This window comes from Kogia breviceps, chromosome 12 (assembly GCF_026419965.1).
Source record: "Kogia breviceps isolate mKogBre1 chromosome 12, mKogBre1 haplotype 1, whole genome shotgun sequence".
Taxonomy (NCBI): domain Eukaryota; kingdom Metazoa; phylum Chordata; class Mammalia; order Artiodactyla; family Physeteridae; genus Kogia; species Kogia breviceps.
The window spans coordinates 41,635,408-41,660,518 of record NC_081321.1 but is presented as its reverse complement, the minus strand read 5'-3'; the positions used below and the strand labels follow the sequence as shown (position 1 = coordinate 41,660,518).

General features: G+C 46.2%; 1 protein-coding gene across 1 annotated transcript; it reads left to right on the top strand.

Moving 5' to 3' along the window:
- The first annotated feature begins 7,174 nt into the window (after positions 1-7,174).
- LOC136791941 (keratin, type II cytoskeletal 5-like) lies at positions 7,175-13,792 on the top strand. Its single transcript, XM_059082144.2, has 9 exons — positions 7,175-7,827; positions 8,415-8,629; positions 9,391-9,451; positions 9,559-9,654; positions 10,753-10,917; positions 11,285-11,410; positions 11,657-11,877; positions 12,654-12,688; positions 13,163-13,792. The coding sequence occupies exons 1-9, from the start codon at positions 7,273-7,275 to the stop codon at positions 13,444-13,446; spliced, it is 1,758 nt and encodes a 585-aa protein (XP_058938127.2). The 5' UTR covers positions 7,175-7,272; the 3' UTR covers positions 13,447-13,792.
- The last annotated feature ends 11,319 nt before the right edge of the window (positions 13,793-25,111 follow it).

The window sequence follows — 25,111 nt, the reverse complement described above, 5'->3', positions numbered from 1 at the left end:
TAGAGCTTCTGCTCCCTGAGGGTTGCTGGAAGACGCAGAGAACACTGACTGCCGGGTGGCCTCTAAGGCCCTCTGTGTTTGCTGCCCTCACAGGTTGGCTGGAGACCAGAGCTGCGGCTAAAGGCCTCCTCTTCAGGGTCAAGTCAGGGTCACGGGCCAACAACTTGAGTATCCACAATGGTGAAAACAAGGGCTCTTGGAGCCACACTTACCTGGATTCCTATCTAGGCTCTGTCACTGACCATCTATTTAACCTCTCTGAGCCTCAGTTGTCTCATCTGTAAAATAGGAATAATGAATAATAGGCCCATCTCCTGGGGTTGTAAGGATTAAATGAATTGATACATCCAGAGTCAAGCCTGGCACACAGTCAGTGCTCTATGAGTGTGGCTGTTGTTATTGCCTTTTTTTTTTTTTTTTTTTTTTTTTGCGGTACGCGGGCCTCTCACATGGTCTCTCCCGTTGCGGGGCACAGGCTCCGGAAGTGCAGGCTCAGCGGCCATGGCTCACGGGCCCAGCCACTCCGTGGCATGTGGGATCTTCCTGGACCGGGGCACGAACCCGTGTCCCTCGCATCGGCAGGTGGACTCTCAACCACTGCGCCACCAGGGAAGCCCTGTTATTGCCTTTTATCATGCCACAGAGCACATCCTGGGCACTGACCCAACCCATATATTGAGCTGTTTCGGGATCATGGAAAGTTCAGCGTTTCAGAGAGGCACCCCATCTAGCAATCGTCAGACATGTCACCCCCATTTGGAAGAGACTGTCTGAGAAAACATCTGGGTCTTTGCTTCATGTTTGTGGGACGGCAGGACAGAGAGAGATAGAGAGACACAGAAACAGAGAGACAGAGACGGAGCCAGCATTCAGCTAGCTGTTCCTCTTAGCATGAAAGCAGGGGAGCAGGTAGGCTCTGGGGTGTGGGTGTGGATGGATCCCCCTGGTGGGGGAGCAGAGTTGAGGCTGAACAGCCATAGGAACCCAAGGTTGGGTTAGTGGGATGGGGAGCCCTTGGAACTGTTTCGGAGGATACGATTTGACTAGAGCCAGCAGAGAGCACTGCAGAGCTCTGAACTCTGACAAACAGAGTGAGGTGTGAATTCTCAACTCGGTGGGAGTCGGAGGTGGGGAGAGGGGCGGGGCAGAAAGTGGTTTCCATCAACCACTCCTCTTCCCATCATTGGTCAGCGCCACAGCCTCTGGGACCTAGAGGCTTGGCACAGGCAAGGGCCCTGGGGAAGGACCCTGGTGCTGACTTTGGCTGAGGCTGGTCTCGCCCGGGAAAGACCAGCTCAGCGTCAGAAGCTGTCAGGGCTCTGGATGGAGGTGAGGTGGAAAGCAGTAAATTTGCATCACCCATAGGGGCCTCATACACACAGGCCTCCTTCCACACGGACCTGGGGAAGTGGTTCTCCGAAGGGGGCCGAGACACGCATCCCTGAGTGAGACATGCGTGGGCTCTTGCTAGGGTGCAGGTGAGGCAGTGCAGGGCAATGGCAGCACGTGGGACGGGCCCTGGCTTGGTCCTGGCTCTGACTGCAGCTCGCTGGGGGTTTTGGGGTTAGGTCTTCCCTCTCTGAACTCAGCTTCCTCTTCTGGGAATGGGTTCCTGGTGGACACCTGGGCATGGACGGGCAGGGGAGAGTGAAGGTAGGAATCAGAGTCAGAAGATTCGCGTAAGTGAGTATGGCCAAGGCTTGCCTGGAATGGCTTGTGGGAGCTGAGTTTTCCTGAAACCAAGTCGGGCAGGATTCCCTAAGCCCGCCTTGGCGTGGCCACCCCCTGTCACCAGGAAGTGGTGTGGGTAAACCATCCTGCGCCTGGCAGGACCCAGGCCTGTCCTCAGACCCTGCATCTCCCTCTGGGCCTGTCTTGTTCAAGGCTGTACCCCGACTGCGGCCCAGTGCGTGCCACCCCAAAACTGCTCAAAACACACGTGCTGGATGAAGAAGTGATCAGATGATTGGTACACGTGTTCCCGTGCTCTTTCTTTTCTCAGGTGCCTTTAATGCTGTGTCTCTCTTGGAAAAGCTAACCTGGTTCCACGAGCCCTGGACAGTGCCTGGTGGTCCCCGTGGACAGTGGGTGAGGCCAGCGGTCTGTGTACCTGGGGGATGTGCAGGAGCTGAGAGCACGTGCAGAGGGTGTGGCTAAGAGGGAAGGCGACCATTTGCCTCTGGGACTGTCCAAATTCCAGGTGTATCTCAGAAACCAGCCCTGGGAGCTATAACATCTCCAGCCTCTGCACTGCCGTCTCTTTCTTTTCTTCCCTATCGTATCATCACTGTCTACACTGAATCATGCCCCAGTGACTGGACCTCGCCACCTGGGAGATGGAAACAAGCCTCTGTCCCCGCACCTTGCCCTACCTCCTCAGCATGAGGAAGTGGTACACCAGACACATACTCCAGGAGGGCAGCTCCCATCTCTACCTTCGTCTCCTCATCCCTGCATGAAAAGTCACCAGTATGCTGGGGGTAGAGAAAAGAACACGAAGGAAAAAAAAAAAAAAAAAACCATGGGGAAGGTTAGGGATGTAAAAAAGTTTCCCGGCATGCCTCTGACCCTATAAGGATAGAAGCCTGGTATAAAAGAATCATGTCCCTGCCTCTCCATTGTAGAGAAAGTCTGTGAATTCCTGGAGTACCAGGCATACCCACACCCACGTGTAAGGGAAAAAGCAAAGGCCAAGAAAACGGTAAAAGCCCTTCTTTGCAATTTTAGATTCACAGATGTGGAGTTTGTAGGACAGGGTCTGGTATATGGTAAGTCCTATATGAGTGTTTACTAAAAGAAAAATAAAACCACCCTCCATGAGAAAGCAAAGCACAGCGGGTTTTGCTGTATGTCCCTTTTTTAAGTCTCTCTGACTAATTAAAGTATTTGTTGATATCCAGCCCATAGTTTCAATCAACCGAGGGAGACTTTCAAAGACTTTGCTATGCCTTTGGCAAAATACCCTTCTGATGAGGGAAGAACATTCCCCAGACTTGCAGGGACCTGTTGGAGGTAGGCTGAGAGCTCTGCTCTGTGGTTCTCGCCCCACGAGTGCCAATTGCCAGCTCAGTCTGAGGAGTGGGGGCCAAGGCTGCTCCCCACAGCCCCCTACATGTTGGCCCCACCCTTCCGGTCAACCCCAGCCAGCTTGAAATTACCATTCCAGCTTCCATGGCCTCCTCCAATGAGCCCAGACCCCTTTCCTGCTGCGTCTCCCAGCAGCAGTGGGAGAAGCTGCGTTGAAAGCTGGGCTTTGTGTCTGGGATCCCAGCAATTCATGGGCTGGATTAGGACCAAGACATGGCCTGGGGTGGGTGGGTGGGGGTGCACGGGCTTTTGTACCTCTGCTGGGACCCACAATTTGTGTGAAGCCCTTGCACAAGAGCAGTCAACTCCAAAGGCCCCCTTGTCACCATGACCCAAATAATGGCAGCAGGGGATCCCTCCAAAGCCACTCCAAAGCCAAGACATAGTGGTTCCTTTACTTTTGGACACGTACATTTCTACCCAGGCCTCTTCTCAGACGTGAGAGTCCTAGAGAGGCAGGGTGGTACTTGCATCGACAAGGCAGCCTCTGCCAGATGTGGCCACATGAAGGAGGGGTGGTGGATCCTGCTCTCCCCTCCGCAAAGGGGCCCGACTCCTCTCTGCCCCTGCAGTTCCGAGAATCCAGAATCTGAGATCAAAGCTGGGACCCAGAGTTCCCTCTGGCTTTGGGTGGAGGCAGGAGAATTCTTCCCTCAATTCCTCCCTGAGGCTAGGGCTTTGTGAGGAGTTTTGAGGGCTGGCTCTGGGCTCCTGCCATCCTTCCCCACTCTGCTGGATCTGGCTCCGTGCTCCCAGATGAGGAAGCCAACCATCATCCAATGAATAGCTGACTCATGTCTCAACTATTGCTCCCCACTGTCTGTGCGGAACAAGCATGGGATAGAAGGTCCGCAAAGACAAGGACGCTGCAGCTTTCTTTCTCTCCTGGAGGGGGACGTGGCTGCTGGGGCTGAGCGCTGGGGGAGAGGAATGAAGGGAAGTCCAAGGGATGAAGAGTCATGAACTCTGTCCTCAGAGGGTGCCCAGGCTAAAGGGGACAAGAGATCTGCTCTCTGGACGGGAAGCCAGGAACAAGCAGCAGGTGGACAGGACCCTGGGACTTGGCATGGGGCTGGGGAGGGTCTCCCACAAAGACCTAGGGAAGGGAGATGACCTTATTCTGTCAGTTCAATTCGAAACTGTTTGCTGAGCCCCATCAGTGTGCGTGGCTGGGCTGAGGGTGCGGCAAGGCGAGCCAGGTGTGCTCCCTGACCTGGGAGAATCTACTGTCTGGGGAAACCTAGAGGGCATGTGCCAAACCATCTCCCTTTAAATATGTCCATTCCATCGTCTTCTATGAAAGGCACTCAGATAGCGCTGGGGGATCCATGGAGGGAGCTCTAGGCTGGGATCACAGGATTTGCCTAATCCTTGTCCCACGGTCACCTGGACCAATCCCACTCCCTGCCTGGTCTGTGAGGTGCGTCCCTGTGGACAAATGCTGCCCATGTTCTACGTTCGCACATCTTATGAGGGAGGACAAGGCAGTTGCCCCTGTCCCCCTCTGACACGGAGACCAGCAGGGACAGCCGCTGCAGCTCCTTCAGTCCTGCACTTGCCTCTCACTGATGAGGAAAATGATGCCTGGAGAAGCTAATTAACACGTCCTGCCAAGTCTTGGTAACTCTCTCTGTGAGAATGCCTGGCAGAAAAGCTCGGCAAGCTCTGTGTAATCTCTCTCTTCCTGCCACGGTGAAATTCCAGGCTGGGGTGAGACTCTCCCACACTGTAGTGGTGCTGGGGCCTGGTTCCCCAGGGGAGCATCGCCACTATTTGATGCCATCCGGGTCTGGCATTGTGGGAGGGGCTGTCCTGCCTGCTTGGGGGAGAGTTCCCACAGAGAGAGATGCTTTCCCCCCCAGTGAGGCATCCAAACACTCCCAGCCAAGTGACTTGTCCCTGGAGTCTGAATCTGAGCTTGGCACACTCCAGCCATTCTCAGGCTGGTCAGAACGCATTCCTGTTCCACCGAGCCCTGCTCCTTCCTGGGAGGAGGAGGAATGCGGAGAAGCAAATGTTCTGGTGTCTTAGGAGGGTGGGGCTTCCCAGGGGCAGTGGAGACTAGACCCAGGATGTGTGTGTGTTGCGGTGGGGGTGGGCAGCGGAGGGACATACCCTGACAGTGACCTTCCATTGGAGAGAGAGGACTCGTGCTAGGAGTCCCCAGATCTGTTCTGTCAGGGGCTGAGAGTCTACCCATAGGTCTCAGGGCCCCCAAGACACTCACGTCTGTTCCCTGAGAGGCAAGAAAGTGTGAAATTGACAAGCTCAGTAAAATGCATCTTTGAGTATCTCAGGAAGCCTTCAGGGAGGGAGGCAACCAAATCTCATTGCCCAAGACCTGTAAGGCCAGCTCTGGCCATTGATCTGTCTGTCTGGATTTACCTATCCACTGCTTTCTCAGCACAGCCCCTGATGAGCAAATCACCTCTTGGCTGATCCCCAGCAGCTCTGAGTCATTTTTCCACAGCCAGGGCTGCCTTGTGGCAAGCTGCAGGCCCTGACTAGAGATTCCTAAGCCACGGCTGGGTCCTCACTCCTTTACCCTTGAGAACGTACCTCCTTAGCCTTGAGGCTTCAAACCCACCCTCACCCTACCTCTTCCTCCAGCCCCAGCCCAGGGGCGTCCCCCAGCCCGGCCCACAGCTATTCATGGCCGAGGCACTGCCTGAGAGCCCTGCTTCTGTTCTGGGGAGGAAGAGATGCGAGCCCGCTCAGGTCTGCAGCCAAAAAGGCGGGCTGTGATCTAAGACAGACACTAGTAAAACCCAACCCGACCCCTTGTCCTCAGTCTGGTACCATAGCTCATCTGGACAAGCTTTGCAGAGGGGTCTTCCTGGGAGGTGGGACATGGGTGCTTTCTAAAACAACTTCAGCAGATTGCTAGGCCAGCTGTCTGGTCGCCCAAACCTGCCCCTTCTAGTCTCTCTGGCAGGACGATCCGTAGATTTCGAATTCCTTTTCCATTCTCCAGGCCCTGAAGGGGGGTTCGGGCTGGAGCTCAGAGAAAGCCCAGCAATTCCCTGCTTGGGACAGGGCGGTTCACTGGTTTAACAGGCCAGCCAACTCTCAACATGTTCCTAATGAGACTAGAAGCTCCTGCAGGTATATGTTTGTGGTGGCCTCCAGCCTGCATCAACAGATACGATGACTCATTTCTTCCCTAGTGGAATCACTGAGGGCTTGCTGGAACACACCTGGGGTGCGGGGGAGCTGACAGAGCAGCTCCCCCTGAAAAGAGACGAGACTGCCAGGTGGAGTCTCAGGACTTCGGGTGGGGGGGCTATTGATTGCATGGGACACCTGGGTTTACTTAGCCCCACAGGGTCCTGCCCAGGCCAAAGAGCAAGGGAAAAAAGTTCAATGCCACAGAAAGGACTGAATTAGGAGGCACTGTGGTGGGATGGGTCTGCCCGTGCAGAGAACAAAGTGGGATAGACCGGGGGCTGCGGGTCTCCCATATACTCTGTTTCTGGAACTTGGGGCTTGGGGAGTCTTTCTGGCCCGAACCTTGCAGGGGAATCTGCATCATGGGCTCTGGGATAACTGGGCCTCCTCCGGGAAAGGAAATGTTGCAGTAGAGGACAGAAGTCTATTTTCCCCTCTGGCACAGAGCTGAGATATCAGGCCACACTTGGCTTTCCAAGGGCTGAAATCCCTGGTTTCAGGGATTTCAGATAAAACAGACCACTGCCAGTGGGGGGACTCGCTCTGCCCCCCCAGCCTCCTGTTCATGGACAGTGTACACCATGCTGGGATGCTTGACAACGTCCCTGGCCCTGGAAGGATCCCTCAGGACATTGGCCAAATGCCCCCTTGCTTCTTTGGGCTACTCACAGCCCTGGGCTCCCACGGTGAAGAGAGGTTTGCTGCCAAGACATCTGGGCTGCAAGGCAAGTTTATCCCTACCTGAGCAGAGCCTGCCAGGAAGAAAGTGTTTGCACCCCACACCACTGTGCAGGTGTGCCGGTGAGCTCACAGCTGCCCCTCAGGCATGCCCAGCCCACTTAATCATTCACAGCTCGACAACTCTCCCGCCCAGCCCAGGTCTAGAGGATAAAAGGGTGGCTTGTCGCTCCTGGCTAACAGAGCCACCTTCTGCGTCCTGTCCTGCTCTGTCCTTTCTCTCCGGCACCTCCTGGCCGCTAGTGCCCCCTACTCTTGCCCCACCAGGAACCAGCCATCATGTCTCGCCAGTCGAGTGTGTCCTTCCGGACCGGGAACAACCGTAGCTTCAGCACCGCCTCTGCCATCACCCCATCTGTCTCCCGCACCACTTTCACCTCCGTGTCCCGGTCTGGGGGTGGAGGTGGCGGCCTTGGCAGGGTCAGCCTTGGGGGTGCTTGCGGTGCGGGTGGCTATGGAAGCCGGAGCCTCTACAACCTGGGGGGCTCCAAGAGAATCTCCATCAGCAGTGGCAGCGGTGGCTTCAGGAACCGAGTTTGTGCCACCGGTGCTGGAGGCGGCTATGGCTTTGGAAGTGGAGCCGGGAGTGGAGGTGTTTACGGCGGTGGAGCTGGTGGTGGCTTTGGGATCGGTGGTGGATCTGGCTTTGCTGGGGGCTATGGGGGCCCTGGCTTCCCCGTCTGCCCCCCTGGAGGCATCCAAGAGGTCACCATCAACCAGAGTCTCCTGACTCCCCTCAACCTGCAAATCGACCCCACCATCCAGCGGGTCAAGACTGAGGAGCGGGAGCAGATCAAGACCCTCAACAACAGGTTTGCCTCCTTCATCGACAAGGTGAGACATGATTCTTTGTGAAAAACGGCTATGAGTGTGGAATAAGTGCCAAAGAAAGCGGAAAGAGGGGCAATTTCCTGACTTTGTGCAAATATCTTCATAGTTTGCAGTTATGTTTTTCTCTTTGTTTCTGTGTCCTGGATTTGTGGCCTGCTTTCTTAATTAGACTGGCAGCTTGGAAGAGAAGGTCTTAATTCTTCCCCTTCAGAGATAGTAACTGCACAAGGGATCCTTGCTTACTGTTGGGCAGAGATATATTCTGTGCTCCAGGTAACAGGGCTGATTACACAGAAAGGTGGGTGAGCTCACTGGGCAGCAGCCCGAGTGCTTTTGCAGCCACCCCTGCACCAGGCCACTCTCTGGCCAGCCGTGCCCAGTGCTATCTGTGCCCTGGAGAAGTGTCCTGTCTCCCCTAGAAGAGTGAGTTTAGACGCTTCACTCTGGACCTGCCCTCTGGGGCCCAGGTCCAAGCACTGCCCATCATGGGAAGGTTTAGGGGGACAGAATGAGATGGGAGGAAAACCGGGAAATTGATCACTGAAACATGAAATCCAAGTTTGTTCATCTTCGAACTCTGTCCCCTCCAGGTGCGGTTCCTGGAGCAGCAGAACAAGGTTCTGGAAACCAAGTGGGCGCTGCTGCAGGAGCAGGGCACCAAGATCGTGAAGCAGAACCTGGAGCCTTTGTTCGAGCAGTACACCAACAATCTCAGGAGACAGCTGGATGGCATCCTGGGGGAGAGAGGCCGCCTGGACTCAGAGCTGAGGAACATGCAGGACCTGGTGGAGGACTTCAAGAACAAGTGAGTTGGGGTGCAGTGGAGACAAGGGCGCGTCTTGGCACCAGATGTACGTTATAACCAGACTACTGCTTATGCCTTTCCCAAGGGGTGAAAACATATACCTTCCACGGACACCTAAAGTACTGGAAAAAAATCCAGGTCGGTGTTGAGAAAGTTCTAGCTGCAAGTTCAGTCTCTCTGCAAGGCACTTAACCTCCAGCCAGAGTAACAAACTCAGCACCCTTGGTACCACCTGGTGGAAAAAGCAGTCATGTAATCCTTGCTTTATGGGGCTTTTCTCCCCAATACACTCAAAGTACACAGCATTGGCTTTTTGATGGATTTCCCCCAAAGCAGGAACTGATGACGTAACCTAGTTTGGTGGCTCAAAGCATTTCTTTAGTCCTTATGAACCGGCAGCTGGGTTGCTAATTTGTTGTTTTTTTTCAAAGGCTATGAAAGCTGAAAAAAAAAAAGCATTAGAGAAGTTGACTAGATGTGGAGTTGGGGAGAAACAGCACAGCTTTTCTACAGGAATGTTCTTGAAGCAACTGAATTATAGCAATAACAGAATAGTTATCTGCTAGACAATTTTTGAGAAAACAGTACCCTCATGGGTGAGGACCTCGCCCAAAGGCTCACACTCCCAGTGTCCCTCTCTCTCTGCCTGTATGATGTGAGAAACCCCTTTTGGTGGGAAAGCAGGCTCACTGTTGACTTTATGCAGTACAGACCCCAGGCCTCATCCTCTGATAAGCACTTCTCATCCTTTTTACCACTAGGTATGAAGATGAAATCAACAAGCGTACCACTGCCGAGAATGAGTTTGTGATGCTGAAGAAGGTATGTGGGTAGCAGAGAACCTGTTGTCTGTGGTTATGCTCACTTAAGGTGTTCATTTAAGTCAGGGCGGAAATGGGGTGGAGTGCCAACCGTCCCTGTTTCTCTAGGATGTGGACGCCGCCTACATGAACAAGGTGGAGCTAGAGGCCAAGGTCGATGCACTGATGGACGAGATCAACTTCTTGAAGATGTTCTTTGAGGCGGTAAGAAATGCCCCCTATTTGGGACCCAGAGAGATGGTCACAGGGACACCATCAGGGATTAGGGTCTCCAAGGTTAAGTGACTTTCAGTGGTTCCTAAGCTACGGGCACATTTTTGTCTTTCCTACTCCTTTAGTACTATTCACATTACTTAATAAAGCCAATTCTTTTTTTTTTTAAAGTCAAAGTTAAAGCAAAAGACCTTTTCAGTAATCATTTCGCAGAGTGAGATTTAGAATGAGTTATTAGAGCCCCAGGTATAGCTTTCCCAGCCACCTCCCCTTTCTGGAGTATCATCCCATCTTTGTTTACTCCCAGCACGGCAGACCACACAACCAGATTCTTTTTTTTCTTTCTTTTTTTTAAAAACATCTTTATTGGAGTATAATTGCTTTATATTGTTGAGTTAGTTGCTGCTGTATAACAAAGTGAATCAGCTATAAGTATACATGTATCCCCATATCCCATCTCTCTTGCCTCTCCATCCCATCCTCCCTATCCCAACCCTCTAGGTGGTCACAAAGCACCGAGCTGATCTCCCTGGGCCATGAGGCTGCTTCCCACTAGCTAGCTATTTTACATTTGGTAGTGTATATATGTCCATGCCACTCTCTCACGTTGTCCCAGCTTACCCTTCCCCCTCCCCATGTCCTCAAGTCCATTCTCTACGTCTGCGTCTTTATTCCTGTCCTGCCCCTAGGTTCTTCAGAACCATTTTTTTTTTTTTTTTAGATTCCATATATATGTATTAGCATACGGTATTTGTTTTTCTCTTTCTTACTTACTTCACTCTGTATGACAGTCTCAAGGTCCATCTACCTCACTACAAATAAGTCAATTTTGTTTAAAATAAGTTATGACCTAAGAAGATTCAAGTCTGAGAGGTTACACGGTAGGGGTTTCTTGATGTTCAGAGTTGTTAAATTAAAAAAAAATAGATTTAGTAGTGATTTGGATTATTTATTAACTGACCTAAGTTTTTTACGTAGGTGGTTATTCTTATTTTTCTCAAGTCGACATAGTACAATGAGTGGAAGATTTGAATGGACCTGATATTAAATAACACGGACTCACATGACTGACTTGAAATCTCCCTGCAGGAGCTGTCCCAGATACAGACGCACATCTCAGACACGTCTGTGGTCCTGTCCATGGACAACAACCGCTGCCTGGACCTGGACAGCATCATCGCCGAGGTCAAGGCCCAGTACGAGGAGATCGCCAAACGCAGCCGCACAGAAGCCGAGTCCTGGTACCAGACCAAGGTGGGTGCTGTGGCGAACGTGCGAGTGTGTCCTGAGAGAGGGATGGACACATGTCTAGGATTCCAGGCCATGACCAAATGCTAAGGATGTGGCTCCTGAGACTGGCTGAGGCCTACTGGGAGGAGTTATGGGAACAGTCATGCATGCATCTGCCACATAAATTCAAGAACATTAAAGAGAATCTCACTGAGTTTCACACCAGTGTCTCTAGAAAAGCAAAGGCAAAAAGAGCAAATTATTGAAGACCAGCCCTGGGCACCCAGTAACTACACCACTTGCTACCTCTTGGTAGCTCCCGCCTGTGAACCTGGGAAAGTGTTTCCATCCTCATATAAATGGACTCTTTCCTCTTTTCTGGTGGCATCAGTACGAGGAGCTGCAGCAGACTGCGGGCCGGCACGGCGATGATCTCCGCAACACCAAGCAGGAGATCTCCGAGATGAACAGGATGGTCCAGAGGATGAGATCCGATATCGACAATGTCAAGAAGCAGGTAGGGAAAGAAGGCAGAGAAGGGGCCTGAGCTTTGAAAGGGAGACCTATTTTGTTTTGTTTTACGTTTTCTAAGTATACACACACATACACACACAGAGCTGGAGCAAGTACCAGCATTTCAGTATTCCACCATCCACAGTGACCAGGACAAATGTGCTGGCTTCTCTCTGGAATCTCAGAAAGAGACACTTCAGGCCCAGCTCAGCCTCTAAAGTGTCCCCACTCTTCCTTCCTTCCCCTCTAGTGCGCCAACCTGCAATCCGCCATCGCCGATGCTGAGCAGCGTGGAGAGCTGGCCCTCAAGGACGCCAAGAACAAGCTGGCCGGGCTGGAGGAGGCCCTGCAGAAGGCCAAGCAGGACATGGCGCGGCTCCTGAAGGACTACCAGGAGCTCATGAATGTCAAGCTGTCTCTGGACGTGGAGATCGCCACCTACAGGAAGCTGCTGGAGGGCGAGGAGTGCAGGTGGGTGACACGGCCGACATCACGTGGCCACGATAGCCTCACACTTGATAAAGTGGAGCCTCTTCCTCGCAGCAGAGTGTCAAACACACACACAGGTGGCCGCTATTTTGTGCATGGTGATTATCCATCATTAATCCGATGATCCAATCCAATCCAATCTGACACCTGGGCATACAGCTGACCTACACAATGTGATCTCAACTCACTTTCTGACCCTATCCCCACCACCAGTATTCTTGAATGCTGCCTCTCCTTCAAACAGCCAAGAAACCCAGCAAATGTCTTCCCCATTCTTCAAGTGCTTCTTCCTTCAGGAAGCCTTCCATGATTACTCCAGCTGAGTTAAACTCACCTGCCTTTGGATTCTCAAACTACTGGGTTTTCTTCAGTCTTCTGACACTGCCCACCGCCTACGTCCTGTCTGAAGTATTTCTGTCCAGACCAAGTCTTCTCACAGGACGGAAGCTCCTACAAGGCAAAAACTGCTTCCTACGTATTCACAGTTCCCACAGCCTCTTCCTCACGTTTTCCATATAATGGGTAGAGGACAGTGTGAATCATAAGCTTTCTTTGATAACCTGTTTCTAGATCAAGACCTCTTCCTTGGGAAGTCCCTCCAGAGAACTGTCTCTTTCTCTAATTTAAGCAGTTTTTCAGGCATGCAGTCTCCTTGCTCAGAAAACAAGTTCTAAACGTGACTATGGGAGTTATCCATACAGACTAATGCTGTCATTGGGGGGAGTTTTTAACTCTTATTTCAATTTTTCCCCTTTCAGACTGAGTGGAGAAGGAGTTGGACCAGTCAACATCTGTAAGTAACTGTGAACAGACATTAACAATGATGACAAATATGGAGTACTGGGTGCCAACTCAGAATCCTGCTATTTCTAGATACCAGACACTCCCATCCCCAAAATGGTTATTTAACACACTTAGTGAGAAGCAGCTGGTGGAGGGGAAAGAACACAGGTTGAGACAGGAAGCAACGGGGCTCATTTCTTATCTCCTAAAGAGCAGGCCCTGTATCTTACCTGTCTTGGACCCTGTTCCCCTGCCTTGCCCTGACCCCCATCCCCTGATGACTTAGCACTGTCCCTTGCCTACTGTGTTCACCAGCTTTCTGTTAGGGATCTTCACTAAAATGACTTAGCTCTTCTGGGCCTCATCTGTTGCTCTGTAAAAGGGGCCAAGTATATTGCCAACACCAGCAGGATCAAATAAATTAGATGCCTAGGCTCTAATCTGGCAGACTGGTCTCACCAGGTTCTCCCTCCTTTCTCCACAGCTTTTGTCACGAACACCGTCTCCGCTGGCGGCTACAGCAGTGGCGGCGGCGGCAGCTTTGGCAGCGGCTTCGGCCTCAGCGGCGGCTTCAGCGGCGGCGGCTTCAGCGGCGGCGGCTTCGGCGGCGGCCTCAACGGAGGTCTGAGCAGTGGCCTTGGTGGAGGTAGCAGCGGCTTCTACTCCAGCAGCAGCGGGGGCCTCGGCCTAGGCGGTGGGCAAAGTACGGGGGTCTCCAGCTTCAGTGTGGGCAGTGGCCGAGACTCCCGGAAGAGCTTCAAGAGCTAAGAGCCTGCAGCAGGTCACTGTCTCCCAAGTGCAGAAGCCGGCCATGGCAACAGCCTCTTCTAGGTGGTGACCCAAGCCAAGTTTTCTCTTTTTCTGAAGTCTAGTCGACCAAGTCTATCGCAGACCCACATTCTTTGGTTCCTGAAAGGCCCAACCCCCGGTCTCTAGCCTGCTGTGTCCTGATCCTATGCTCTGCTTGCAATTAGCCTTTGGGTCTCTACAGCTTGGTCCTCAGTGACAGAAGAATCTCATGTTTTCCAGTATTGAAACCATCAAAACAGAGTCCCTACCGCAATCCCATCTGGTCTATCTCCAGAGTGTGTTCAATAAAATGCTTTTATAATATAAGCTGTTGGGAAGAATTGTTTTTTCAAGATCTACAACCAACCTAGAGAACCTCTGCGGGTCCATCTGTCCAGGTGTGATTTGTTCCTTTGATGATTCACAGGGAGACAGAATGGCCTTGGAGGGAAAGTGGTCCTCGTGGGTGGTCTAGAGACTCCGGGAGGCATGAGAGGTGGATGCTAAACCCTCTAGAATGAAGGAGTCTCTGGAGGGCATGAAGGGGAGGGTTCTTTGTTTCACAGTTTGGACAGATTATAGAGCTGTTTGTTGGAGGGGGGCCCCAATGAAGGTGGGCCAACTTGCAAGTAACGACATAATGCGCTTAAGTCAAATTTGTAAATAAGGAATATGTTGCCTTTAAACTCCACAAAGGCCTAAAAGATATTGGGCTGAGAGTGTCAATAGTTTATAGTTTCTTAACAGCATCAGGGATGAAGTAGCCCTCGGATTAGCAAATTTCAAGAATTTAATGGAGGTGACCGGAACTTGCACTCTGTGTTAGATAATGGCCCATCCTCTTTTTCTGAACTTCTTTGTGAGTCTTTGTTGATCCTGAATGGGTATGTTTAATGAATCTTTTCGAAGGGGGATTTATCAATGCAATATCATACCTATGCTCCTGGGGAAAGTCAGATGCATTTAAGATCTTGCCTGCAAAGACTGTGTGTGATGGAAGGGCTGTTGAGGTACCTCACCAGCGTCTGGGTAGAGGTGGATGGTGCCCCTTCCGAGGTGAAAGCAAACTGTGATGGAGAGGCTGTTGCAATGGGCACTGAACAGATTATTAGCCAAATCCACAAGAGCAAAGTATTTACCAGCTGCTGATTGAACAGAGTCAGCGATTTCAATAATATTGGGTAGCGAGCCTTAACGGGAGTGACCATGGCATTAGGGTTGTGGTAATCCACTGCCAGGCACCTTTATTCTTTCCAAGTTTAAAAGTAGGCCAAATTGAGTTGTTGAATGGAGACACAGCGGCATAGTCACCCTTTCTCTAAATATATTCCCTTTAATGGGTTTGACCTTTGAAGGCCCTGTTTTCATTTACATTGGGATGTATTAACAATTTTAACTGGGGGAAGGTCCATGGAGTCCCACTGTGACAAGTCGATTTGTTAGTGTCAAGGATTTAATTTAATTTTAGTTTTGTTACTCACTGGATCAGAGTGTCCATGACCACTGTGAGATATACTGGGTGGGAGTGGGCAGTGAATAGTATGATCATGTGAAATTTAGGCAAGTCAGTAGTTCTGATAATTAAGGTGAGGCATACTTGTTTGTTCTCTCTTTTGTGTTCAATAACTTCCTCAAGATTACAGGGGGGTACCTTGTTTAAATTTAGTGAGACCCCCAGTATAATATGAGCTCCAGTATGGATTAAGGCCATGAAGATTTGCCAATTGGTGCATTTCAGCAGACATTAAAGTTAATTCGGAAATTTTGCAGTAGAGGTGCAAAGCCAATCCACACCCCTTTATATATTTTTTAATGTATAAATTCTTTCAGTAAATTTTGGATTTTCAAATTGCATCGAATTGTGTTTAAGTTTTTTCTGTTTCCTCCCCCTGTTTCCAGGTTTCTTTCTTTTCTTGCTTCTTCACTCTGGTTCTCTCTCTCTATTTCTTCTTCCTCCCTCCTTCCTTTCCTTCCTCCCTCCCTCCCTCCCTCTCCCATGCCCCCTTTCTTTTCTAGGGTTACTAGAATTACTTATGAGAGAGGAATTCTTGCTACCCTGCTGATATCTATAAATTTCTTCCTTCCTCCAGAAGGCCTCAAATCAGTATCATCAGGGTTTAAGGCCTCCCTCACAGAAATAGTTGAATTAACTCCTTAGTTGTGTCACAAGGGTTCTCTGTGTGTCTTCCCCTATAACCCTGAAGAAGAGGATCTTTTTTTGGCAACAGAGGCATAGGCAGCAGCAGCAGAAAAGCATTTTGTAGGGTTCTCATACACTATCTACCTTTAAGAGTGTGGCCTCGGGCTTCCCTGGTGGCGCAGTGGTTGAGAGTCCGCCTGCCGATGCAGGGGACGTGGGTTCATGCCCCAGTCTGGGAAGATCCTACATGCCGCGGAGCGGCTGGGCCCGTGAGCCGTGGCCGCTGAGCCTGCGCGTCCGGAGCCTGTGCTCCGCAAAGGGAGAGGCCACAACAGTGAGAGGCCCCCAGACCGCAAAAAAAAAAAAAAAAAAAAAAAAAAAAAAAGCGAAAACAAGAGTGTGGCCTCAGCATGCTACAGAGTGACTGCTTTTCCTCCCAATGAGTGATCACCTGATAGGACCATATATTGCACAGGTTGTAGTCTTTCCCTTGAGCACTTCATAGGAAGGGGGCCAACACCTGCTTAAGAAACACACCAATCTTCGCAGGGTAACAGTCATTCCCTTTAGCTTGGCGTTGGTCATCATTTATGGAGGAATCAAGAAACACAATTCAGTATGAGACACACAGATAGGTCTGAGCCGAGACACACAGATAGGTCTGATCCAAGACACATGACACTTTAAGGAGGGCTCCAATCCCCTAACTGTCTCCAAATGACAATGTTTGAAACTTCTGACATAGATCAGTTAAGTTTATAACAGAGGCCTTGGTAGAACTCAATAAATGTGGCACAAAGCAGTACAGCTCAAGTGCAAGCTTGACAGCAGGCAGCAACACAACTCAAAGAGCTCACTAGCCAGAAAGCAGTGGCTCAAAGTGCATATTGCCATGCTGAAAGCTAAAACAAGAGAAGAAAGATCTCAGTGGTAGCAGTCATCATCCAGACATCCTGCTCACAAAACCAATTATTGTGAACACCCTCACTCAAAATGTGGTTTCACTATTGAGACTGATGACTCCACACACACACACACAAAGATGGTATGAAAATGATATTATTTACATAACAGAGCTTTCTGGAAAGAGAAGGGCAGGCCTCCCATGCTGGTCCACATATGGCTTGAAAGAGACTGGAGTGGATTTATTACGGTGGTTAGGGGTTGGGCCAGGCCAAGGATTCCCGCACATGGTTTGAACTTCCCACTAGTCACGAATGGGCCGGGGATCACCCAGGCTTTCTTATCAGATGGGGAAGGAAGATGGGTGGGGATTAGAAGCTCTCAACTGTCAAGCATCATTACAGTAAGAGGGCTTTAACATTCAAAAAATTCAATCACATAATATGCAAATTTACAGAATAAAAAGGAGTCAAATGGTCACCTCTCCCTCCAGATAGACAGGAGATATTATACTTAATAGTGAATGATCAAAACTTTCCATTGAGATCAGAAAGAAAAGAAAAACCATATCACTACAATTATTCAACATTATACTGGAGCTTTAGCCAGTGCAAGTCAAGACAAAGAAATAAATACTTTTTTTTTTCACTCACACATACTGTATTTTATTTTTACAAGAGATAAATTGACATCAAGCATTGTAAATGGATGACTACAACAAAAGCAACAATGATTGCAATTACCAAACGCGAAACACACTCATACTATGTCATAATATTGACATTCAGCCCAGTAATCCTCCACTGTAACAGCTCCTTTACTTTGCAGTGAAAATTGATTTGTATATTTTTTGCCTCTGAGTCCTGTGGGATTTTTTTTTTTTAATTCAAACAGAAAGTCACAAAAACTATAATCATCCTCATCAGTTCACTCAGTCCCATATAATTAATTTTTTTAATCTTGATCTTTTGTTAGCACTTTTATGAATTCATCAGTTTTCCATTAGAGTTCTGAAAATGCTTAGTCATTCAGTTCAGCAGTATAGTGAGTTACCAGAAACCTGTACTCATCAGAGTCTTTTCCATGAGTTCCTTGAAGATGAAACCCTTTTACAGGAACATTTTTGCAAAAGCATCAGAGTACACCCAGAACTGTCTGTAAATGACAAAAAAACTTTAAAATGACCATGGTTAAAGATTTGATGAAAGTTCATAATAATGCAATTGACAAGGAAATGTAGTTATTTCTGAGATATACATTTTAAAGTAATAAGTAGAATTATGACATAACATTATACCAGAACATATAAGATTTTTAGAAATTTCATGTAATGTCTGAAACATTTACATTAACATATTTCCATACAAATAACCCAAAGAAAGTTTAGTATTAGTTGTTTTTTGTTTGTTTGTTTTTTTATACAGCAGGTTCTTATTAGTCATCAATTTTATATACATCAGTGTATACATGTCAATCCCAATCGCCCAATTCAGCACACTGCCATCCCCACCCCACCGTGGCTTTCCCCCCTTGGTGTCCATACGTTTGTTCTTTATATCTGTGTCTCTACTTCTGCCCTGCAAACCCGTTCACCTGTACCATTTTTCTAGGTTCCACATACATGCGTGAATATACGATATTTGTTTTTCTCTTTCTGACTTACTTCACTCTGTATGACAGTCTCTAGATCCATCCACATCTCAACAAATGACTCAGTTTCGTTCCTTTTTATGGCTGAGTAATATTCCATTGTATATATGTACCACATCTTCTTTATCCATTCGTCTGTCGATGGGCATTTAGGTTGCTTCCATGACTGGCTATTGTAAATAGTGCTGCAATGAACACTGGGGTGCATGTGTCTTTTTTTTTTTTTTTTTTTTGCGGTACGCGGGCCTCTCACTGTTGTGGCATCTCCCTTTGCGGAGCACAGGCTCCGGACGCGCAGGCTCAGCGGCCATGGCTCACGGGCCCAGCCGCTCCACGGCATGTGGGATCTTCCCGGACAGGGGCACGAACCCGCGTCCCCTGCATTGGCAGGCGGACTCTCAACCACTGCACCACCAGGGAAGCCCAGCATGTGTCTTTTTGAATTATGGTTTTCTCTGGGTATATGCCCAGTAGTGGGATTGCTGGATCATATAGTAATTCTATTTTTAGTTTTTTAAGGAACCTCCATACTGTTCTCCATAGTGGCTGTATCAATTTACATTCCCACCAACAGTGCAAGAGGGTTCCCTTTTCTCCACACCCTCTCCAGCATTTGTTGTTTATAGATTTTCTGAAGGAAATAAATATCTTAAGGATTAGAAAGAAAGGAAGAAAACCAAATTACTCACATATGACATGATTATGTATGTAGAAAATCAAAAGTCTCCTAACTATTAGAACTAATAAGTGAATTTATTAAGGTCACTAGAAAATAAATATAAAAATTAATTGTATTTCTATATACCTACAAGAAACAATTAGAAAATGGAATTTAAAAGATACCATTTTCAGTAGCATCAAAAATATCTGATATCTAGGCATAAACATAGTCAAAGATATGCAATACTTACACACAGAAAATTACAAAAGTTTATTGAAAATGTAAAGAAACTTAAAAAACAGGTATGTATATACTTTCTTCATGGATTGGAAAACTTAATGTAAATATGTCAATTTCCTCCAATTAAACTATGGATTCAATGCAATTTCAATCAAATTTCATTTGATATTTTATGAAAATTTATAAACCTATTCTAAAATTTGTATGGAAATGAAAAAGATCTAAAATAATCAAAACAATCCTGTAAAAGAAGAACAAAATTCTTATAGTTCCAGATACTGAGAATTATTAGAAGGATATAGTAATTAAGAGATTGCGATATTGAGGAAATGACTGAAAAATGGACCAATGGAACTATATACAGAAACTGGAAACAAACCACACGTAGACTCACTAGAGTTACAACAATGGGGCCCTTGAAGTGCAATAGGGAAAGGATAGCTTTGCACAATAAATGATGCAAGATCCGTTAACTCTCCATATGGGAAAAAATGTATTGAGTCCTAATTCAAAACATTCACAAATATCAGTTTCAGCTGTATTATAGTTCTATATGTGAAAGGTAAAATAAGGTATTTAGAAGAAAATAGAATATATCATTATGACCTGAGGATAGGCAAAATATCTTAAACATCATAAAAAACTGCTTCCCTGGGCTTCCCTGGTTCTCAGATGGTTTCTGAGTCTGATGAAACTCAGAAAGTTTTTCACTGGTGGAAAACTTAAGGAAGAAATTGTACCTATTCTATACAATTTCTTCTGGAAGATAGAATCAGAGAAAATATTTTCTCATTCTACAAGGCCAGCATTGCCTTAATATCAAAATCAAAGACATTACAAGAAAAGAAAACTATAGACCAATATCTCTCATGAACTTAGATGCAAAAATTCTCAATAAAACAACCTACAGCTAATGTCATATTCAGTGGTGAGAAAATAGAAGCTTTCCCACTAAGATCAGGAAAAGGGCAAAGATGTTCCCTCTCACCACTCCATTTCAGCATTGTACTGGAATTCCCAGTTAATGCATTAAGACAGGAAAAGGAAATAAATGTGTACAGATTGGGAAGAAAGAATGAGACTATCTTTGTTCACAGATGACTTGATTGTTTATGTAGAAAATCCAAAAGAATTGATAAAAAAATACTCCTAGAACTAATAAGCAATTACAGCAAGGTTTTAGGATACAAAGTTAATATATAAAAGTTGATTGTTTGCTTATACCATCAATGAACAAGTGGAATTTGAAATTAAAAACCCAACACTATTATCCCCCCAAATGAAATATAATACTTAGATATAAATCTAACTAAATATGTAGAAGATCTATATGAGGAAAACACTAAAACTCTCATGAACAAAATCAAAGAACTAACTAAATAAAGGGCTATTCCATGTTCATGGATAGAAGGACTCAATATTGTCAAGATGTCAGTTCTTCCCAACTTGATCTTAGATTCAATGCAATCCCAATCTAAATTTAGCAAGTTATTTGGTGGATATCAACAAACTATTTCTAAAGTTTATATGAAGGCAAAAGAACCAGAATAACCAACACATTATTATTATTATTATTATTTGCGGTACGCGGACCTCTCACTGTTGTGGCCTCTCCGGTTGTGGAGCACAGGCTCCGGATGCGCAGGCTCAGTGGCCATGGCTCACGGGCCTAGCCGCTCCGCGGCATGTGGGCTCTTCCCGGACCGGGGCATGATCCCGTGTTCCCTGCATCGGAAGGTGGGCTCTCAATCAGTGCGCCACCAGGGAAGTCCGACCAACACATTATTGAAGGACAACAAAGTTGGAGGATTGACACTACACAGTCTCAAGACTTACTATGTTATGGTAATCAAGACAGTATGGTATTGTTGAAAGAATAGACAAATAGGCCAATGGAACAGAATAGAGAGCCTAGAAGTAGACCCACACAACAATAGCCAACTGGTCTTTGACAAAGGAACACAGGCAATACAATGGAGAAAAGATAATCTTTTTAAATAAATGGTGCTGGCACAACAGGACATCCACATACAAAAAATTAATATAAACACAGACATTACACCCTTCCCAAAAATTAACTCAAAATGCATCATAGACCTACATGTAAAATGCAAAACCGTAAAACTACTAGAAGATAATGTAGGAGAAAATCTAGATGACCTTAGATCTGGTAATGACTTGGATACAACACCAAGGGCATGAGTCATGAAAGACATAATTAATAAGTTGGACTTCATTAAAATTTAAAACTTCTGCTTTGCAAAAGACACTGTCAAAAAATGGTAAGTCGGGCTTCCCTGGTGGCGCAGTGGTTGAGAATCTGCCTGCTGATGCAGGGGACGCGGGTTCGTGCCCCGGTCTGGGAAGATCCCACATGCTGCGGAGCGGCTGGGCCCGTGAGCCATGGCCGCTGAGCCTGCACGTCCGGAGCCTGTGCTCCGCGACGGGAGAGGCCACAACAGCGAGAGGCCTGCGTACAACAACAACAACAACAAAATGTAAGTCAAGCCACAAACTGGGAGAAAATATTTGCAAAAGATATATCCAATAAAAAGACTGTTATCTGAAATACAAAGAGCTCTTAAAACTCAACAATAAGAAAACTAACAATCTAATTAAAAAATAGGCTAAAGATCTTAACAGATACTTCACCAAAGAAGATATACAGATGGCAAATAAATATATGAAAAAAATGCCCACATCATATTTCATTAGGGAAATGCAAGTTAAAACAATGAGACACCACTACACACCTACTAGAATGGTGAAAATCCAAAACTCTGAGAACTCCAAATGCTGACAAGGATGTAGAACAACAATAACTCTCATTCATTGCTGGTGGAGTGCAAAATGATACAGCAACGTAGGAGACAGTTTGGACGTTTCTTATAAAACTAAGCATACTCTTACCATACACCCCAGCAATTGCACTCATTAGTATTTGTTCAAATGAGCTGAAATTTATGTCCACACAAAAACCTGTACATGAGTTTCATTAGGTCCCATTTGTTTATTTTTATTTTTATTTCCATTACTCTAGGAGATGGATCAAAAAAGATCTTGCTGTGATTTATGTCAAAGAGTGTTCTTCCTATGTTTTCCTCTAAGAGTTTTATAGTGTCCAGTCTTACATTTAGGTCTCTAATCCACTTTGAGTTTATTTTTGTGTATGGTGTTAGGGAGTGTTCTAATTTCATTCTTTTACATGTAGCGGTCCAGTTTTCCCAGCACCACTTATTGAAGAGACTCTCTTTTCTCCATTGTATATCCTTGCCTCCTTTGTCATAGATTAGTTGATCATAGGTGCGTGGGTCTATCTCTGGGCTTTCTATCCTGTTCCATTGATCTATATTTCTGTTTTTGTGCCAGTACCATGTTGTCTTGATTGATTACTGTAGCTTTATATTATAGTCTGAAGTCAGGGAGTCTGATTCCTCCAGCTCCATTTTTTTCCCTCAAGACTGCTTTGGTTATTTGGGGTCTTTTGTGTCTCCATACAAATTTTAAGGTTTTTTGTTCTAGTTCTGTATAAAATGCCACTGGTAATTTAATAGAGATTGCATTGAATCTGTAGATTGCTTTGGGTAGTATAGTCATTTTCACAATATTGATTCTTCCAATTCAAGAACATGGTATATCTCTCCATCTATTAGTGTCATCTTTAATTTCTTTCATCAGTGTCTTATAGTTTTCTGCATACAGGTCTTTTGTCTCCCTGGGTAGGTTTATTCCTAGGTATTTTATTCTTTTTGTTGCAATGGTAATGGGAGTGTTTCCTTAATTTCTCTTTCAGATTTTTCATCATTAATGTATAGGAATGCAAGAGATTTCTGTGCATTAATTTTGTATCCTGCAACTTTACCAAATTCTTTGATTAGCTCTAGTAGTTTTCTGGTGGCATCTTTAGGATTCTCTATATATAGTATCATGTCATCTGCAAACAGTGACAGTTTTACTTCTTCTTTTCCAATTTGTATTCCTTTTATTTCTTTTTCTTCTCTGATTGCCGTGACCAGGACTTCCAAAACTATGTTGAATAATAGTGGCGACAGTGGACATCCTTGTCTTGTTCCTTATCTTAGAGGAAATGCTTTCAGTTTTTCACCACTGAGAATGATGTTTGCTGTGGGTTTGTCATATATGGCCTTTATTATGTTGAGGTAGGTTCCCTCTATGCCCACTTTCTGGAGAGTTTTTTTTAATCATAAGTGGGTGTTGAATTTTGTCAAAAGCTTTTTCTGCATCTATTGAGATGATCATATGGTTTTTATTCTTCAATTTGTTAATATGGTGTATCACATTGATTGCTTTGCGTATAATGAAGAATCCTTGCATCCCTGAGATAAACCCCACTTGATCATGGTGTATGATCCTTTTAATGTGTTGTTGGATTCTGTTTGCTAGTATTTTGTTGAGGATTTTTGCATATATATTCATCAGTGATATTGGTCTATAATTTTCTTTTTTTGTAGTATCTTTGTCTGGTTTTGGTATCAGGGTGATGGTGGCCTCATAGAATGAGATTGGGAGTGTTACTTCCTCTGCAATTTTTTGGAAGAGTTTGAGAAGGATGGGTGTTAGCTCTTCTCTAAATGTTTGATAGAAATCACCTGTGAAGCCATCTGATCCTGGACTTTTGTTTGTTGGAAGATTCTAAATCACAGTTTCAATTCCATTACTTGTGATTGGTCTGTGCATATTTTCTGTTTCTTCCTGGTTCAGTCTTGGAAGGCTATACCTTTCTAAGAATTTGTCCATTTCTTCCAGGTTGTCCATTTTATTGGCATAGAGTTGCTTGTAGTAGTCTCTTAGGATGCTTTGTATTTCTGTGGTGTCAGTTGTAATCTCTCCTTTTTCATTTCTAATTTTATTGATTTGAGTCCTCTCCCTCTTCTTCTTGATGAGTTTGGCTAATGGTTTATCAAGTTAGTTTATCTTCTCAAAGAACCAGCTTTCAGTTTTATTGATCTTTACTATTGTTTTCTTTGTTTCTATTTCATTTATTTCTGCTCTGATCTTTATGATTTCTTTCCTTCTGCTAACTGTGGGTTTTGTTTGTTCTTCTTTCTCTAGTTCCTTTACGTGTAAGGTTAGATTGTTTATTTGAGATTTTTCTTGTTTCTTGAGGTAGGCTTGTTTTGCTATAAAATTCCCTCTTAGAATGGCTTTTGCTGCATCCCATAGGTTTTGGATCATCGTGTTTTCATTTTCATTTGTCTCTAGGTATTTTTTGATTTCCTCTTTGATTTCTTCAGTGATCTCTTGGTTGTTTAGTAACATATTGTTTAGCCTCCATGTGTTTGTGGTTTTTTACGTTTTTTTTCCCTGTAATTGATTTCTAATCTCATAGCATTGAGACAAAAATAAACAAATGAGACCTAATGAAACTTAAAAGCTTTTGCAAAGCAAAGGAAACTACAAACAAGATGAAAAGACCACCCTCAGAATGGGAGAAAATATTTGCAAATGGACAAAGGATTAATCTCCCCAATATATAAATGGTTCATATGGCTCAATATTAAAAAAACAAACAACCCAATCCAAAAATGAGCAGAAGACCTAAATAGACATTTCTCCAAAGAAGACATACAGATGGCCAAGAAGCACATGAAAAGCTGCTCAACATCTCTAATTATTAGGGAAATGTAAATCAAAACTACAATGAGGGGGCTTCCCTGGTGGCACAGTGGTTGAGGGTCCGCCTGCCAATGCAGGGGACACCGGTTTGTGCCCCAGTCTGGGAGGATACCGCATGACGCGGAGCGGTTGGGCCTGTGAGTCATGGCCGCTGAGCCTGAGCATCTGGAGCCTGTGCTCCGCAATGGGAGAGGCCATAACGGTGAGAGGCCTGCGTACCAGAAAAAAAAAAAAAAAAAAAAAAAAACCAACCTACAATGAGGTATCACCTCACACCAGTTAGAATGGGCATCATCAGAAAATCTACAAACAACAAATGCTGGAGAGGGTGTGGAGAAAAAGGAACCTTCTTGCATTGTTGGTGGTAATGTAAATTGATACAGCCACTATGAAGAACAGTGTGGGAGTTCCTT

Bases quoted from the DNA above. Each gene is read 5' to 3' on its own strand.
- LOC136791941 (XM_059082144.2), top strand. From the start codon at position 7,273: ATGTCTCGCCAGTCGAGTGTGTCCTTCCGGACCGGGAACAACCGTAGC. The intron at 9,452-9,558 runs GTATGTGGGTAG...CTGTTTCTCTAG, and splicing joins AGTTTGTGATGCTGAAGAAG to GATGTGGACGCCGCCTACAT. The intron at 9,655-10,752 runs GTAAGAAATGCC...ATCTCCCTGCAG, and splicing joins TGAAGATGTTCTTTGAGGCG to GAGCTGTCCCAGATACAGAC.